We start from the raw sequence: 14796 nt of genomic DNA, 5'->3' as shown, positions 1-14796 counted from the left end.
TGTGAGAGCTGACACCTTGCAGCAACGCCCACGATCGATGCTAGCACTGATTGCGGGCATTAAACCCTTCTGCTGCTGGCAGTAGTGACGGGCATAAAGGAGCGTCATTTCCTTGCACCGAGATGGCCGCGGGGTCCTGCAGGTAAGGTGGCTAACCAGTGCCTGCAAAGAGCAGGACCTGAGATGCCTCTTTCCCTGCCTGTCAGTCGCTGCTCTGTTGTTCTGCAGTGCAGATGCATTGAAGAACATCAGATCAGCGATCTGATGTTATTCAGTGATGTCCCAGGATGGGACAATGTAAAAAATAAATAAAAAATAAAGTGTTAAAATATTTTTTACAAAATCGCCAAATAAAGAAAAACATATTTTTCCAATAAATAAATTTATATAAATAAATAATAAAAGTAAACTTAAGGACCAGCTCTATAAAACTATCCCTCTAGTTAACCCCTTCAATAAACACCGTAAAAAAGAAATAAAAACAAGGCAAGAAGAAAACGTGCAATAATACGTGATCAAAAAGACGAATGTGAATAAAAATGGTACCACTTGTCCCGCAAAAAAAAACAGCTGTATGGGCGGCTTATCAGTAGAAAAATTAAAAAGTTTAACGTATATACTCGAGTATAAGCCGAGACCCCTAATTTTGCCACAAAAAACTGAAAACTTAATGACTCGAATATAACTCGAATATAAGCCTAGGGTGGAAAATGCAGCAGCTACCGGAAAATGTCAAAAATAGAAATAGATACCAATAAAAGTAAAATTAATTGAGACATGAGTAGGTTAAGTGTTTTTGAATATCCATATTGAATCAGAAGCCCCATATAATGCTCCATACAGTTCATGATGGGCCCCATAAGATGCTCCATACAAAATACGCCCCATATAATACTGCACAAATGTTGATTATGACCCCTAAGATGCTCCAAAGACATATTTGCCCTGCATAATGCTCCACAAATGCTGATTATGGCCCCATAAGATGCTCCATAGACACATTTGCCCCGTATAATGCTCCACAAATGCTGACCATGGCCCCCATAAGATGCTTCATAGATACATTGGCCAAAATATGGAAAAATTATAGCTCTCAAAATGTGGTGATGCAAATACTAGTTTTTTCCCCAAAAAAAGCGTCTTTTAGGCTAGGTTCACATTGGCGTTTCTGTGTGCAGAGTATCATCTACATGCACACACATGCCAAAACGCATGCAAAAGCATCATCTTGCGCATGACGCAAACAAAAACGCTTCGTGTGCATGAGTTTAAATGCGTTTTGGCATGCGTTTGCGTTTTTTATGCGCATGGTGGAGACAGTGACATCATTTTCTGGACATGCGTGGTCTAAAGTACACATGCGTATGCATGTCCTTACGTACCAATGCGTTTCCATAGACAGTAATGTGTTTTTTGGACGCAATCATCCGTAATCATCCGCATGCGGACGATTGCGCAATATTTAACGCCTCAAAAAATGCAACATGTTGCGTTCACCGGACACCGCTTCACACCGCGAAAAGGCCCATCAGCATGCGAACGCATGCAAAAGCATGTCCCTGCGTACAGCATGTTAGATATGCACGCATGATGCATGCGGATCATACGCTGCACACAAACGCTAATGTGAACCCGGCCTTAGTGTGTGACAACAGGAAACATAAAAACTGATATAAGGTCTTTTTTTTACACGTCCTGACATTCTCGGTAGCGGAGATGTCAGTGTTTGTGTTTGTGTGTGTGTGTGTGTGTGTGTGTGTGTGTGTGTGTAATACTTGCCTTACATGTGTGGCATCCGTGTACCGCATCTTTACCACACGGACGGGCGCCAGGGAAGAAGCATTACAATAAGCGCTGTTCCCTAGCACCGTGTGCTGAACATGGCTCTCCTCATTCTCCCCTGCTCTGCCGACGATCGGTGCGAGCAGGGGAGAATGATGAGTTATATTTAAGTGATAAGAGACAGCAGGTGGCGACTGATGGGGCCATTACTCCCATCAATCTGCCCCTGCTGCCGCCGCTAATAAGTGAGATCAGGAGGAGCTAATGGGGTATTCATCAGCTGCCTGAAGCTATAAACGAATTAAAACAAATGGCGTGGGTTTCTCTGTATTTTCTATAACCAGCCAGGCAAGGTTGCTTATCAAGAATAGAGGGGTCCCCACGCTGTTTTTTGTTTCTAAATTATTTGGATAATGTAAAAAACTGCGTGGGTTTCTCCCCCCCCCCCATTTTTGGCAACCAGCCTTGCTAAAGTTCACAGCTGGGGGCTAGTAAGGGGCCATGGATATTGACCCCCCAGCATAAAAATAGCAGCCCGCAGCTGCCCAGAAAAGGCACATCTATTATATGCGCCAATTTTGGTGCTTTGTCCGGCTCTTCCTACTTGTCCTGTGGCAAGTGGGGTTCATATTTGTGGGGTTGATGTCACCTTTGTGTTATCAGGTGACATCAAGCCCATGGCTTAGTGATGAAGAAGCGTCTAGAAGACATCTATCCTTTACTAATCCTATAGTTATAGGGTAAATAAAGACACAGCCAGTATAAAGTCTTTTAGAAATAAAACAAAACACAATTTGCTATTTTTATTTAAAAATAAGTTATATTCACCTAACGCTTAGTTCCACCAAAGCCTTCTTTCTCCTGTAATAAAACAAAAAACAACCATAACACTCACTTGTCAGTCGTTCTGTCCCACGCTGTAATCTGTCTGGGGGATAATTGGTTTTCAACCTGGACGGTGCCAAGATGAGACCGTCCCAGGTGAGAACCACTAGTAAATGATCTGCTGTGTGCGCAGCATCAGTGACCGGTGGTGACGTCAGAGGTTACTCCGGTCACTGAGGCTGTGTTCCCAGCTTGGCTGAACTGCATAAAAGTGCCGTCGACCACAGTTTTGTGCACTTCTGAAAAGGACACCGATAAAAACAGGCCAGACGGGAGTCCAGAGTAACTCCGTTGCCTCATTATAGCATTAAACCCCAAAGTAAGAGCTCAGCGTAGCTCGCCGGATAACTGTGATCCCAAATGTTACAGTGCCTACAAGTGGTATTCAACCCCCTGCAGATTTAGCAGGTTTACACATTTGGAATTAACTTGGCATTGTGACATTTGGACTGTAGATCAGCCTGGAAGTGTGAAATGCACTGCAGCAAAAAGAATGTTATTTCTTTCTTTGTTTGTTTTTTTTAAATTGTGAAAAGTCTTTTCAGAGGGTCATTTATTATTCAACCCCTCAACCCACCAGAATTCTGTTTGGTTCCCCTAAAGTATTAAGAAGTAGTTCAGGCACAAAGAACAATGAGCTTCACATGTTTGGATTAATTATCTCTTTTTCCAGCCTTTTCTGACAATTTAAGACCCTCCCCAAACTTGTGAACAGCACTCATACATGGTCAACATGGGAAAGACAAAGGAGCATTCCAAGGCCATCAGAGACAAGATCGTGGAGGGTCACAAGGCTGGCAAGGGGTACAAAACCCTTTCCAAGGAGTTGGGCCTACCTGTCTCCACTGTTGGGAGCATCATCCGGAAGTGGAAGGCTTATGGAACTACTGTTAGCCTTCCACGGCCTGGACAGCCTTTGAAAGTTTCCTCCCGTGCCGAGGCCAGGCTTGTCCGAAGAGTCAAGGCTAACCCAAGGACAACAAGGAAGGAGCTCCGGGAAGATCTCATGGCAGTGGGGACATTGGTTTCAGTCAATACCATAAGTAGCGTACTCCACCGCAATGGTCTCCGTTCCAGACGAGCCCGTAAGGTACCTTTACTTTCAAAGCGTCATGTCAAGGCTCGTCTACAGTTTGCTCATGATCACTTGGAGGACTCTGAGACTGACTGGTTCAAGGTTCTCTGGTCTGATGAGACCAAGATCGAGATCTTTGGTGCCAACCACACACGTGACGTTTGGAGACTGGATGGCACTGCATACGACCCCAAGAATACCATCCCTACGGTCAAGCATGGTGGTGGCAGCATCATGCTGTGGGGCTGTTTCTCAGCCAAGGGGCCTGGCCATCTGGTCCGCATCCATGGGAAGATGGATAGGACGGCCTACCTGGAGATTTTGGCCAAGAACCTCCGCTCCTCCATCAAGGAATCTTAAGATGGGTCGTCATTTCATCTTCCAACAAGACAACGACCCAAAGCACACAGCCAAGAAAACCAAGGCCTGGTTCAAGAGGCAAAAAATCAAGGTGTTGCAGTGGCCTAGTCAGTCTCCTGACCTTAACCCAATTGAAAACTTGTGGAAGGAGCTCAAGATTAAAGTCCACATGAGACACCCAAAGAACCTAGATAACTTGGAGAAGATCTGCATGGAGGAGTGGGCCAAGATAACTCCAGAGACCTGTGCCGGCCTGATCAGGTCTTAGAAAAGACGATTATTAGCTGTAATTGCAAACAAAGGTTATTCCACAAAATATTAAACCTAGGGGTTGAATAATAATTGACCCACACTTTTATGTTTAAAATTTATAAAAATTTAACTGAGCAACAAAACTTTTTGGTTTGTAAGATTTATGCATCTGTTAATAAATCCTGCTCTTGTTTGAAGTTTGAAGGCTCTAACTTATTTGCATCTTATTAAACCTACTAAATCTGCAGGGGGTTGAATACTACTTGTAGGCACTGTATGTAAAATGTTCCCAATAAAAGCTTCAACTCAATCCAGTAAATAGCAAGCCTCTTCTCAGGATCATCATTTTGTTAACGGAAGTATAGGGGGCTTCCACGTTACTAGAAGCACAAAGGTTCTGGAAAGCGAATTGGCTCCTCACCCGCCAAAAGAAATTCAGCAAATTCTGCACTCCCAAATCTAAATGCCCCCTCCTTTCTGAGCCATACAGTGTACCTAAACCACATATGGTGTCCACATTTTCGCATTTCTGAAGCGATGAGAGCCCACCTAACTTGCGGGTGCATGTCTCCAGAAGCACGGGCTGGGCATAACGTACTGGTGGCTACTGTGTACTGGCCACTACAGCGTACTAGTCACTACAACGGCAGTTTGCAATTTTCACTCGGCAATATTCATTGCTGCTTGTTTCTGGAAAACACCCATGGAGTCAAAATAGTCACTGCACCTGTAGATAAATTCCCCAAGGGGTATAGTTTCCCTAATGGGGTCACTTGAGGGGGATCTGTATCTGGAGTCTGCAAATTGTTCTAGGAAACTCTGCGCTCCAGGAGACAAATAGCGCTCCGTTCCTCCCGAGTCTCTCTGTATGGTTAAGTAGTACGGTACAGCTGCATATGGGGTATTGCCACATTCAGTAGAAATTGTGGGACAAATTGTGGTGCCATTTTAACCCATTTCTTGTGAAAATGTAAAATCTTTGGCCAAAACAAAATTTTAGTGGTAAAAAATGTTATTTTGTCTTCACTGCCAATGGTATCAAATTCTGTGACACACTCATGGTAGCAATATGATCACTGCACCCCTAGATGAGTTCATTGAGAGGTGTAGTTCGTAAAATGGGGTCACTTATGGGGGGTTCTCCTGGGTCATGGCACCTGCAAACCATGACAGTAAAATCTGACACTCCTTGCCTTCTGAGCTTTGCACTGTGCCTGAAAAATATTAAATATTTTCCAATTACATGTAGGGTATTGGCGCACTCGGGAAAAAATGTACCTCCGTTTTTTTGTAAAATAAAAAATTGCTATTATCCTTTAAAAAAAATTAAAAACTTGGGGTTAAACAACATTTTAGTGGTAAAAATGTAATTTATTCTTTCTTCACCGCACAATGATATAAAATTCTGTGAGGCACATTTGATCACTGCACCTCCAAGATGAATTTACTGGGAAGTGTAGACCTCAACCCATACGTAAAGAATGAAGGATGGTGGTTTATTCCACGCTTTTCGAAGTACCGTATATACTCGAGTATAAGCCGAGATTTTCAGCCCAAATTTTTGGGCTGAAAGTGCCCCTCTCGTCTTATACTCGAGTCACGGTCGGCGGGTGAGGGGGAGAGGGCGCTGAGGCATACTTACCTGCTTCCGGGGCTCCTGGCGCTCCCCGTGCAGTCCCACGGTCTCTGGGTGCCGCAGCTCTTCCCCTGTTCAGCGGTCACATGGGACCGCTCATTAGAGAAATGAATATGGACTCCACTCCCATAGGGGTGGAGCCGCGTATTCATTTCTCTAATGAGCGGTAACGGTGACCGCTGATAGAGGAAGAGGCTCCGGCACCGAAGACCAGCTGTCCGGGGGAAGGAGCGGGACGCCGGGAGCAGGTAAGTATTACATATTCACCTGACCGCGTTCCACCCGCCGGGCGCCGCTCCATCTTCCCGGCGTCTCTCCGCACTGACTGTGCAGGTCAGAGGGCGCGATGACGCATATAGTGTGCGCGCCGCCCTCTGCCTGATCAGTCAGTGCAGAGAGACGCCGGGACGGGACGCTGAGGAGCTGCAAGCAAGAGAGGTGAGTATGTGTTTTTTTTTTTTTTATTGCAGCGGCACAGCTTTCTATGGCACATCTATGGGGCAATAATGAACGGTGCAGAGCACTATATGGCACAGCTATGAGGCAATAATGAACGGTGCAGAGCACTATATGGCACAGCTATGGGGCAATAATGAACGGTGCAGAGCACTATATGGCACAGCTATGGGGCAATAATGAACGGTGCAGAGCACTATATGGCACAGCTATGGGGCAATAATGAACGGTGCAGAGCACTATATGGCACAGCTATGGGGCAATAATGAACGGTGCAGAGCACTATATGGCACAGCTATGGGGCAATAATGAACGGTGTAGAGCACTATATGGCACAGCTATGGGGCAATAATGAACGGTGCAGAGCACTATATGGCACAGCTATGGGGCAATAATGAACGGTGCAGAGCACTATATGGCACAGCTATGGGGCAATAATGAACGGTGCAGAGCACTATATGGCACAGCTATGGGGCAATAATGAACGGTGCAGAGCACTATATGGCACAGCTATGGGGCAATAATGAACGGTGCAGAGCACTATATGGCACAGCTTTCTATGGTACAGCTATGGGGCAATAATGAACGGTGCAGAGCACTATGGCACATCTATGGGGCAATAATGAACGGTGCAGAGCACTATATGGCACAGCTATGGGGCAATAATGAACGGTGCAGAGCACTATATGGCACAGCTTTCTAAGGTACAGCTATGGGGCAATAATGAACGGTGCAGAGCACTATATGGCACAGCTATGGGGCAATAATGAACGGTGCAGAGCACTATATGGCACAGCTATGGGGCAATAATGAACGGTGCAGAGCACTATATGGCACAGCTATGGGGCAATAATGAACGGTGCAGAGCACTATATGGCACAGCTTTCTATGGTACAGCTATGGGGCAATAATGAATGGTGCAGAGCACTATATGGCACATCTATGGGGCCATAATGAACGGTATGGAGCATCTATTTTTATTTTTGAAATTCACCGGTAGCTGCTGCATTTTCCACCCTAGGCTTATACTCGAGTCAATAAGTTTTCCCAGTTTTGTGGCAAAATTAGGGGGGTCGGCTTATACTCGAGTATATACGGTATATAGTTACTACTTTCTCAGGAAATTGCCACATATATACCTCTGGATTGATGTCTTGTTCAGCAGCGTGGTTAATATCCACAAGATTTCTTTACTTTTCATTAACAGCTGTACAATGACAGTCCTCGTCGCTCTGTACTTTTATACTGTTGTGTGCTTCTCTCATAGGAGAAATGCTTCTGGGTATACCTTGGTTATGCGGCATCCTTAGGAGCTTGCAACATTTTTTATTTTTTTGTTATTGATATGCAGTCAGAAAAAGCCTTGATCTGAAATCCAAAGCATATTATAGTGTACTTAGTGGGTGCCGTATGACAGCTCCATACAACTTTTATGTGTTGGAATCACAAAACTTCATTATAATCCTAAATTCTGGCAATAATCATTGCTGATCTGCACTTCTCAATGCTGAATAATATAATTGAACCTAAAATCTGTTCTGAAATGTGATCTTTGTTTCCCCTTTAGGCATGGGTGAGATTGAGAGACAACCAAGATCTCAATAGTGTGCTGCCTCTTCAAAGACTTGTGGGAAAGCAGAAATGATCATGTGTCTTATGGATGGAAATGAAACGAAATAAAATCCTTTTCATCTGCAATATGCTTACACCTCAAGACTTTAAGGATCCTTTTTAACTCAATATAAATATTGTATAAAAGGAAAAATACTTTTAGAAAAAGATATATCTTTTTTTTTTGTGTATGTGCACAATACGATCCTTTTTTTTTATTGTATATGGGGGTATTTGCTGAACCTTGATTTAATATGTGTGTGAGAGTGAGGACACTGCTATCTTTTACTTTGTGAGAAATTCTAGGATTGCACTACACACTGATCAAATGTTCTTCTCCTCGCCTGTGTAAATCTGTGGCTTTCCTTTGGCAGTGTACTACACAAAACATAAGCTTGAATCTGTTTACCTCATTAGTTGCTGACTATTAAATAACTGTTCCAGGGGATTTTTATTTTGTACTTGATCTTTCCTCTGTTTTTTTTTTTTTGTCCAAAAGCCCAATTTTTTTTTTCTGAAAAAGAGATAGAAGTATCAAATAGTTTGAGCAAAGTTTATATCTGCATGGAGGTACCAGTTTTTCTATAGGATATATAAAATATACCAGAGAGCTAAAGGATAAACTGCGCAGTAATATGAAAACTAAGGACACGTGCTGTGCCAACGTTTTGGCCGAATTTATGACACTTTGTCTTTTACATGACCACCGCAGGGGCAGATGAATCTGTGTGACCTGCCAAAGGCAGACAGACGGCCATCTAAATCAGACCCAGATTGGCTGCAATGCTCGGCCTGGCCACGGCTCTCCCGACCAGAGCGTGATCGCTTCATATATGTCTATGCATCTGTCACGCTCTGGTCGTGAGTCGCCAGCCAGTCCATTCTTATCTTGTTCTGATTTATACTGCTGTCTCGCCCTAAAGGATGACTTGTTCTCTCCCCTGACATGTCTCAGTTAAAGCTTTCCCAATAAAGTAACAATTCAGGAACCTTCTTCGTTATAACTAAGCATTGTATGTCTACTGGACCTGTCCAATCATTAACAGTTTGTTCAGGAGAGCAGCCGGCACCATGTAACAGCTCATGACTTTCAGGCTATGCTGGGCATTGTCCTTTTCATAACCCCTGGAGTGGCGCATGTTGCTGACCACTGGTGTAGAAACACACGTTATTGACTAGTGGAATGGTACCGCCTAATTTTCGATATATTCATACATTTCCCGGAATAATAACACAAGGATAGTAGAATGCAGAGTTGTACGAAAAGGTGCTGCAACATTGTTATTTCATAGCGTGAAGCATGGATTTCCTAAAACAGATGTGTCAGGAGAGATTAACGGTCTTTTAAAAAAGAAGAACTTGTGTTTCCCAAGAAGTTATTCTTGCATGAAAGCTTTATCCATTATTTGATATTTACTAGGAGTAATAATTCACTTGTTCCATTTTTGGCCTGAGTACGGGCCACCATGTCTGGAATGGCTGCTGGTCTCGTGATCTATAATTCTTTAGCCTCATAGGCTTATGTCAAGCTGTTGAGTTTTGGACCAATGACTGGACATTGCAGTCCGTACTCTGATTCTGAATGCTGGACTTGTGAAACTGGTATTAGTGGGCATTTCAGTTCTTCAATAAAGCACCAGTTTCCCCAAACAAATAGTAGTTTGTTTTTGTGGCTATAATAGTTTGTTCCTACCCCTTTATTATGTTGTAAATATTTGTATGTATTCATTTAAGTTACGGAAGACTCATAGATTTGTTACTGCTATTCCTGAGGACATAGATTAATTTTCTATAAGGACTGTCATTATTGAGGGTGAGTGTCCCCAGGCATCGGCCTCCACTGCCCAGGAGACACATTGACGGAGGCTGTCTGGTCCCGAGCAGTGTTTGCTTCAAACCCATTGTAGCACGGATGGTGCTTTTGTCAATAACTTTTAATTTTGTTGTTACTGAGTTATGTAAATTTCGTCTTTGTTTTCTTTTGTACATTGTGACTCGGAATAAAGTTTATGGATAAGCAAAATTTGTTGCAGCTGTACTTCAGATTGACTGGAAGAAACACTTCTGGTAAAACTGATCCTCAACAGTCGTCGCCAACTGTGCCATTAGACTCGCCCTGCCTTTTCAGTTTTTCCCCATGGTGCCTGTGACAGGCTGCGGCGGTGACATTTGGTCTACAACACATGCTTGCTGCATGCAATCGACCTCTGAGGACCGTTACTGGCTGCATGTTGTACAGAGGACATCACCAATTCAGCCATGTCATCAAAGATCTCTGGGGAGGACTGGCTCAGGAGTAACTGAGAACACATACAGTTGAATTCCAGGTATGCCGCTGACCTCCCAGTTTCCAAAATCTTGGAATGTCCCACTATATGGTTCGGAGATGAGCTAATAGGCTGCAACCTTCCACAGCAGTGACCAGTTCTTTCTCTTCTTACCCTTATGGAGGAAGCGGAGCCCTCTAAAATTGTTGCCTTGCACATACTGTACATGTGTGACAGGTGTAGATTTCACGGATTTCCACTTAATAGGAGATTGCATTCACTTTATTTGATCACACACCCTTCCTTCTATACTTCACACTATGTGGGAGAAGCAGCATAATGACAATAATATCTGCGATGGTTGGGTGCCGCAGGTAAGTACTTTCCTAGTAGCACAAGCTTTGTTTTTTTTTCTCCTTTGCCTCATTGGGGGACACAGACCGTGGGTGTATGCTGCTGCCAATGGGAGGCTGACAGTAAGTGATACAAAAAAAGTTAGCTCCTCCTCTGCAGTATACACCTTCCTGCTGGCTCTCAGCTAACCAGTTCTTGCTTAATGTCTGTAGCAGGCACTTGGATCTGGTTCAGACCCCATCGTTTTTATTTTTTTTACTTTTCTGTAAATTTTTATTTTTTAATTAACGGAGTGAAGGGGGCGACGGATCCTTTCAAGGTTCCGATCTCCCCGGAACCATCAACAAGCGAGAACGCGGAGTGTCGCCTCCCCGTACCCTCTCCTGCGACGTGGGAAGCCATGCCTGAGCTCACTTTAGGGGCGACGGTTCCTTCGGGTCCCGATCTCCCCACACCAGCAACGGACAAGCACATGGAGCGTCACCACTATGTATCCTCTCCTGGAGCCAGGCCTAATGCCGGACAACTGGCCCTGTCCACCCGGGGACTTGAACTCTGTGGATTTACAGAGGCTTCTTTTTTGGCGTCCGAGCAGCCCCCACTGTAACACCACTGTTAAAGCGAATGGCACAAGGAGGCGGACAGTTCCCCTCCACCTCTCTAACAAGGGGATGGTGGATTGAGGGTTATCGCTTTATCCCTGCACCGTCCATGCTGCAATACCTAACCTGCAGCAGAACAGCACAGTGCGCGCTTTCCTCGGTGCTGAAACCCAGTCATCCGCGGTCGGCTCCATGCCGGGACGCACACCAATGGTGAGTGGATCCAGTCGGCGATGGGCCCCTGCAGTGGGATATTAACATGGCTTCCCTGTGGCCCACCTCCATAAGGTAATGCTCCAGCCGGCTGCAAAAATTTAGCCCCCGGCTTCGGCCGATGTGTAGGCCGAATCCCGGAAGTCGCGCCCGCACTATGGCGCGCTAAGCCGGCTCCGCCCATCCTTTCTGGCGTTTTCTGTCTGGCATGGGAGCGTTCGCTTTTCCCTACCCAATGTCCCTCTATTCTACCCCTGGTATTGCTCCCGCCGGCTGCAGAAATTTAGGCCCCGGCTTGGGCCTTTTCATGGAAGTAACGAGGCTCCGCCCACATTGCGTCTGTGGCTCCGCCCCAAAATGGCTCCTCTCGCTTTCTGCGAGACTTTATCACTTCTGCAACTCCAGGTGGCCATCTTGGTCCACCCGCCTGGCAGAGGCGATGGTTTTTGCATTAAAGGGGCTCAACGACTCTGCAGCCGGGTAAGGAAGTACTGCCCTCTTCCCTCCTGTACTTACATGAATGACCCATATTAGTCCCCGGTCTTAGAGGCACATGACCAGCATTCCCTGGTCTTAGAGGCACATGACCAGTATTCCCTGGTCTAAGATGCACATGACCAGTATTCCCTGGTTTTAAAGGCACATGATCAAGATTCCCTGGTCTAAAAAGCACATGACCAGCATTTCCTGGTCTTAATGGCTTTTGACTAGCATTCCCTGGTCTTAAAGGCACATGACCAGTATTCCCTTGTCTTAAAGGCACATGACCAGTCCGAAGCCGGTCACCCTAAATGAACTCGGGAACCCTCCACCGCCGATCCCAGCTTATCACAGAGTACCTAGTTCCCCTGAGTGGGCTTCATCACTGCCACATCCCATGGCTTCTCTGATCAAGAGATTGAAGCCCTCCGTGAACCCTCTGGCTCGGAGTGCTCGCAGGACTGATATATATGGTTCCTCCTACATGGGAGCTGTCGGCTAGCAGGGGCCGCAAGTATTCTAGAAACGTACAGGCGTCTAGAAAATGAAAAGATTCATTTCCTGATCTCCCTCACCAATGATTTGCTGAGAACAAGACTCTGAATATGGATTGGATATTGCCTTGGATCTGGACTCGCCATAGCTTCAGAAGAGGATGGATTCACCTATTTATATCATCAACCAATCTCTGTAGATTGATGAGGGCTACGGTTCCACTCTAGATCACATAGTGTCCCCCTCATAAGGAGACTAAACTCCCTCGCAGAGCATTTGTCATTCACCCGGACAGGGAGCATCCGGATAAGCAATATGCAAACGTGCCACGTATACCACCCTACGACGTGGGATGCCATGCCTGGTCTGTTTCTTAGGGGTGACAGGTCCTTTTAAAGGGCACCGATCTCCCCACACCATCAATGGACGAGCACATGGAGTGTTGCCTCCATGTGTACTCTTCTGCAGCCAGGCCTAACACCGAAACCAACCCTGTCCACCCGGTGACCTGAACTCTGTGGATGTTCAGTGGCATCCTTTTTTGGCATCCGAGCACCCTTCTCTGCATCTCCACTATTTAGCGGATGATGCAAGAAGGCGGACGATCCCTCTCCACTTCCCTGTTAAGAGGGTGGTGGATCAAGGGTTCATCATTTTAACTCCGCACTGTCAAGAGAGCGGAGGTAGCAACAGACGGCTTTTCCTGACCTGGATGCAGCTGCGCATTCTGCCACTTGGCAGATTATCCGGGTAGAATCTCCTGTGGTTTGTCTACCAGTATCCCTGCCCGATGGATCATCAATTAAAATTACAACAGACTGTCAGATAGCAAATCTGGTTAGTTCCGTCTTGCAGCCTCGGGTTGAGTGCTCTACACTTCCTTAGCCACCGCATGGGTTGCTAGAGCAATGGTCTCCTGGTGGGAGACCTTAACTACTTTGATTCACATCAGTAACCTTTTCCTGGAGACAGTATAGCTGGTCAATCAAATTCTTGAGCGGGAGACTAGCTGGTTCATGCCTCTTGGATGCAGCTAGTTGAGCGGCTCTGTCAACAGCAAATGCCATTACACCCAGAAGGGCATTATAGCTCAGAGTATGGAAGCGTACTCTGCATTCAAAAAGCCTCTGACATCACTCCCTAGGATCGCATGTTTCCTATAGACCCAACCAGCAGTGGAAGAATTGTCCAGGACGGTCTAGATCTAAGGGATCTTGGTTCCAAAAGCGGGGACCGAAAAGTAAGACCGATCCTGGACCTCAAACTTTTACCAAGCTGGACAAGGTCCTCCTTGTTCGGATGGAGTTCCTCCGCTCAGCCAGTACTTGAACGGAAAAAGGGTGGAGTTTCTGGCATCCACCGACATTCGGGATGCTTACCTTCACATTCCTATTTTCCCCTCTTCAAAAATTCCTTCTCTTTTCCATTCGCAAACAGCATTTTCAAGTCACGACCTTGTCCTTTGGTCTTGCTACCGCACCCTGAGTGTTCGCAAGGGTCATGGCGGCCGTCATGTTCCTCTTGCACCCTAGAGGCGTGGTCGTCCTGCCCTATACGGACGACTTTCTAGCCGCTCTTCCAGGACTACGCTGAGTCGTCTATATCAATTGCTATACCCTCTCTCTCCTGGGCTGGCAGATTCATCTAGACAGGTTTTTTCCTCTTTTCCAGCCCAGCAGATATCCTTTTTAAGGATGAACCTGGACACTTCCAGAGGGTTGGTATTTCTCCCTTGAGACAAGGCCGTGGCCCTTCAACTCAGAACTCGCTTACTTGATCACTCATTCCATTCGATTTGCATCCGAACGATACGGCTAGTCCTACAGCAGGTCCTTTGCCTTCTGGCAGGTCACCCCATCCGAATTCAATTGGATAATGCCACGGCTGTGCCATACGTCAATCATCTAGCAGGTACCCATGGTTAGACATCATGGACGAGGTACCTCTCATTCTCTGATGGGTCAAGATCTATCATTCGGTGATCTCGGCAGTACACATCCCAGGAGTAGATCTCTGGGCGGTAGACTTCTTCAGCCATCAGGGTCCCGCCTCAAGTGTGTGGGAACTTCACCCGGAAGTCTTCCATCAGATCTGCCTTCACTGGGGCACTCCAGATGTAGATCGGATGGCGTCCAGACTGAACGCCAATGTACTCGTGTTCATGGTTCGGCCTCAAGATCCAAAAGCCATTGCAGTGAATACTCTGGTTCTTCCATGGTACCAGTTTCCATAACCCCCCTTCCCCTACTTCCGAGAGTCGTTCGGAAGCAGGAAGGGCCCCAGTGGTCCTGGGAGATCCGCACGGACCACGTTTGGTTTTTTGTTTGC

The 14796-nt window shown here is 45.9% G+C and overlaps 1 protein-coding gene across 2 annotated transcripts in view; it reads left to right on the top strand.

The window, feature by feature from the left end:
* Positions 1–8579, top strand: part of TENT2 (terminal nucleotidyltransferase 2) — a 49541-nt gene extending 40962 nt beyond the window's left edge. For both annotated transcript variants that reach the window (XM_077286823.1, XM_077286812.1), the window contains exon 14: positions 8014–8579. In XM_077286823.1, coding sequence (XP_077142938.1) covers positions 8014–8091 — 78 coding nt within the window. In that variant the 3' untranslated portion in view covers positions 8092–8579. The remainder of the gene's footprint in view (positions 1–8013) is intronic.
* Positions 8580–14796: the final 6217 nt, after the last annotated feature.

Source organism: Ranitomeya variabilis, chromosome 1, assembly GCF_051348905.1.
Source record: "Ranitomeya variabilis isolate aRanVar5 chromosome 1, aRanVar5.hap1, whole genome shotgun sequence".
NCBI classification, from domain to species: Eukaryota; Metazoa; Chordata; class Amphibia; order Anura; family Dendrobatidae; genus Ranitomeya; species Ranitomeya variabilis.
Note: the sequence above shows the minus strand (reverse complement) of the source record. Positions and strands in the feature narration are given on the sequence as shown.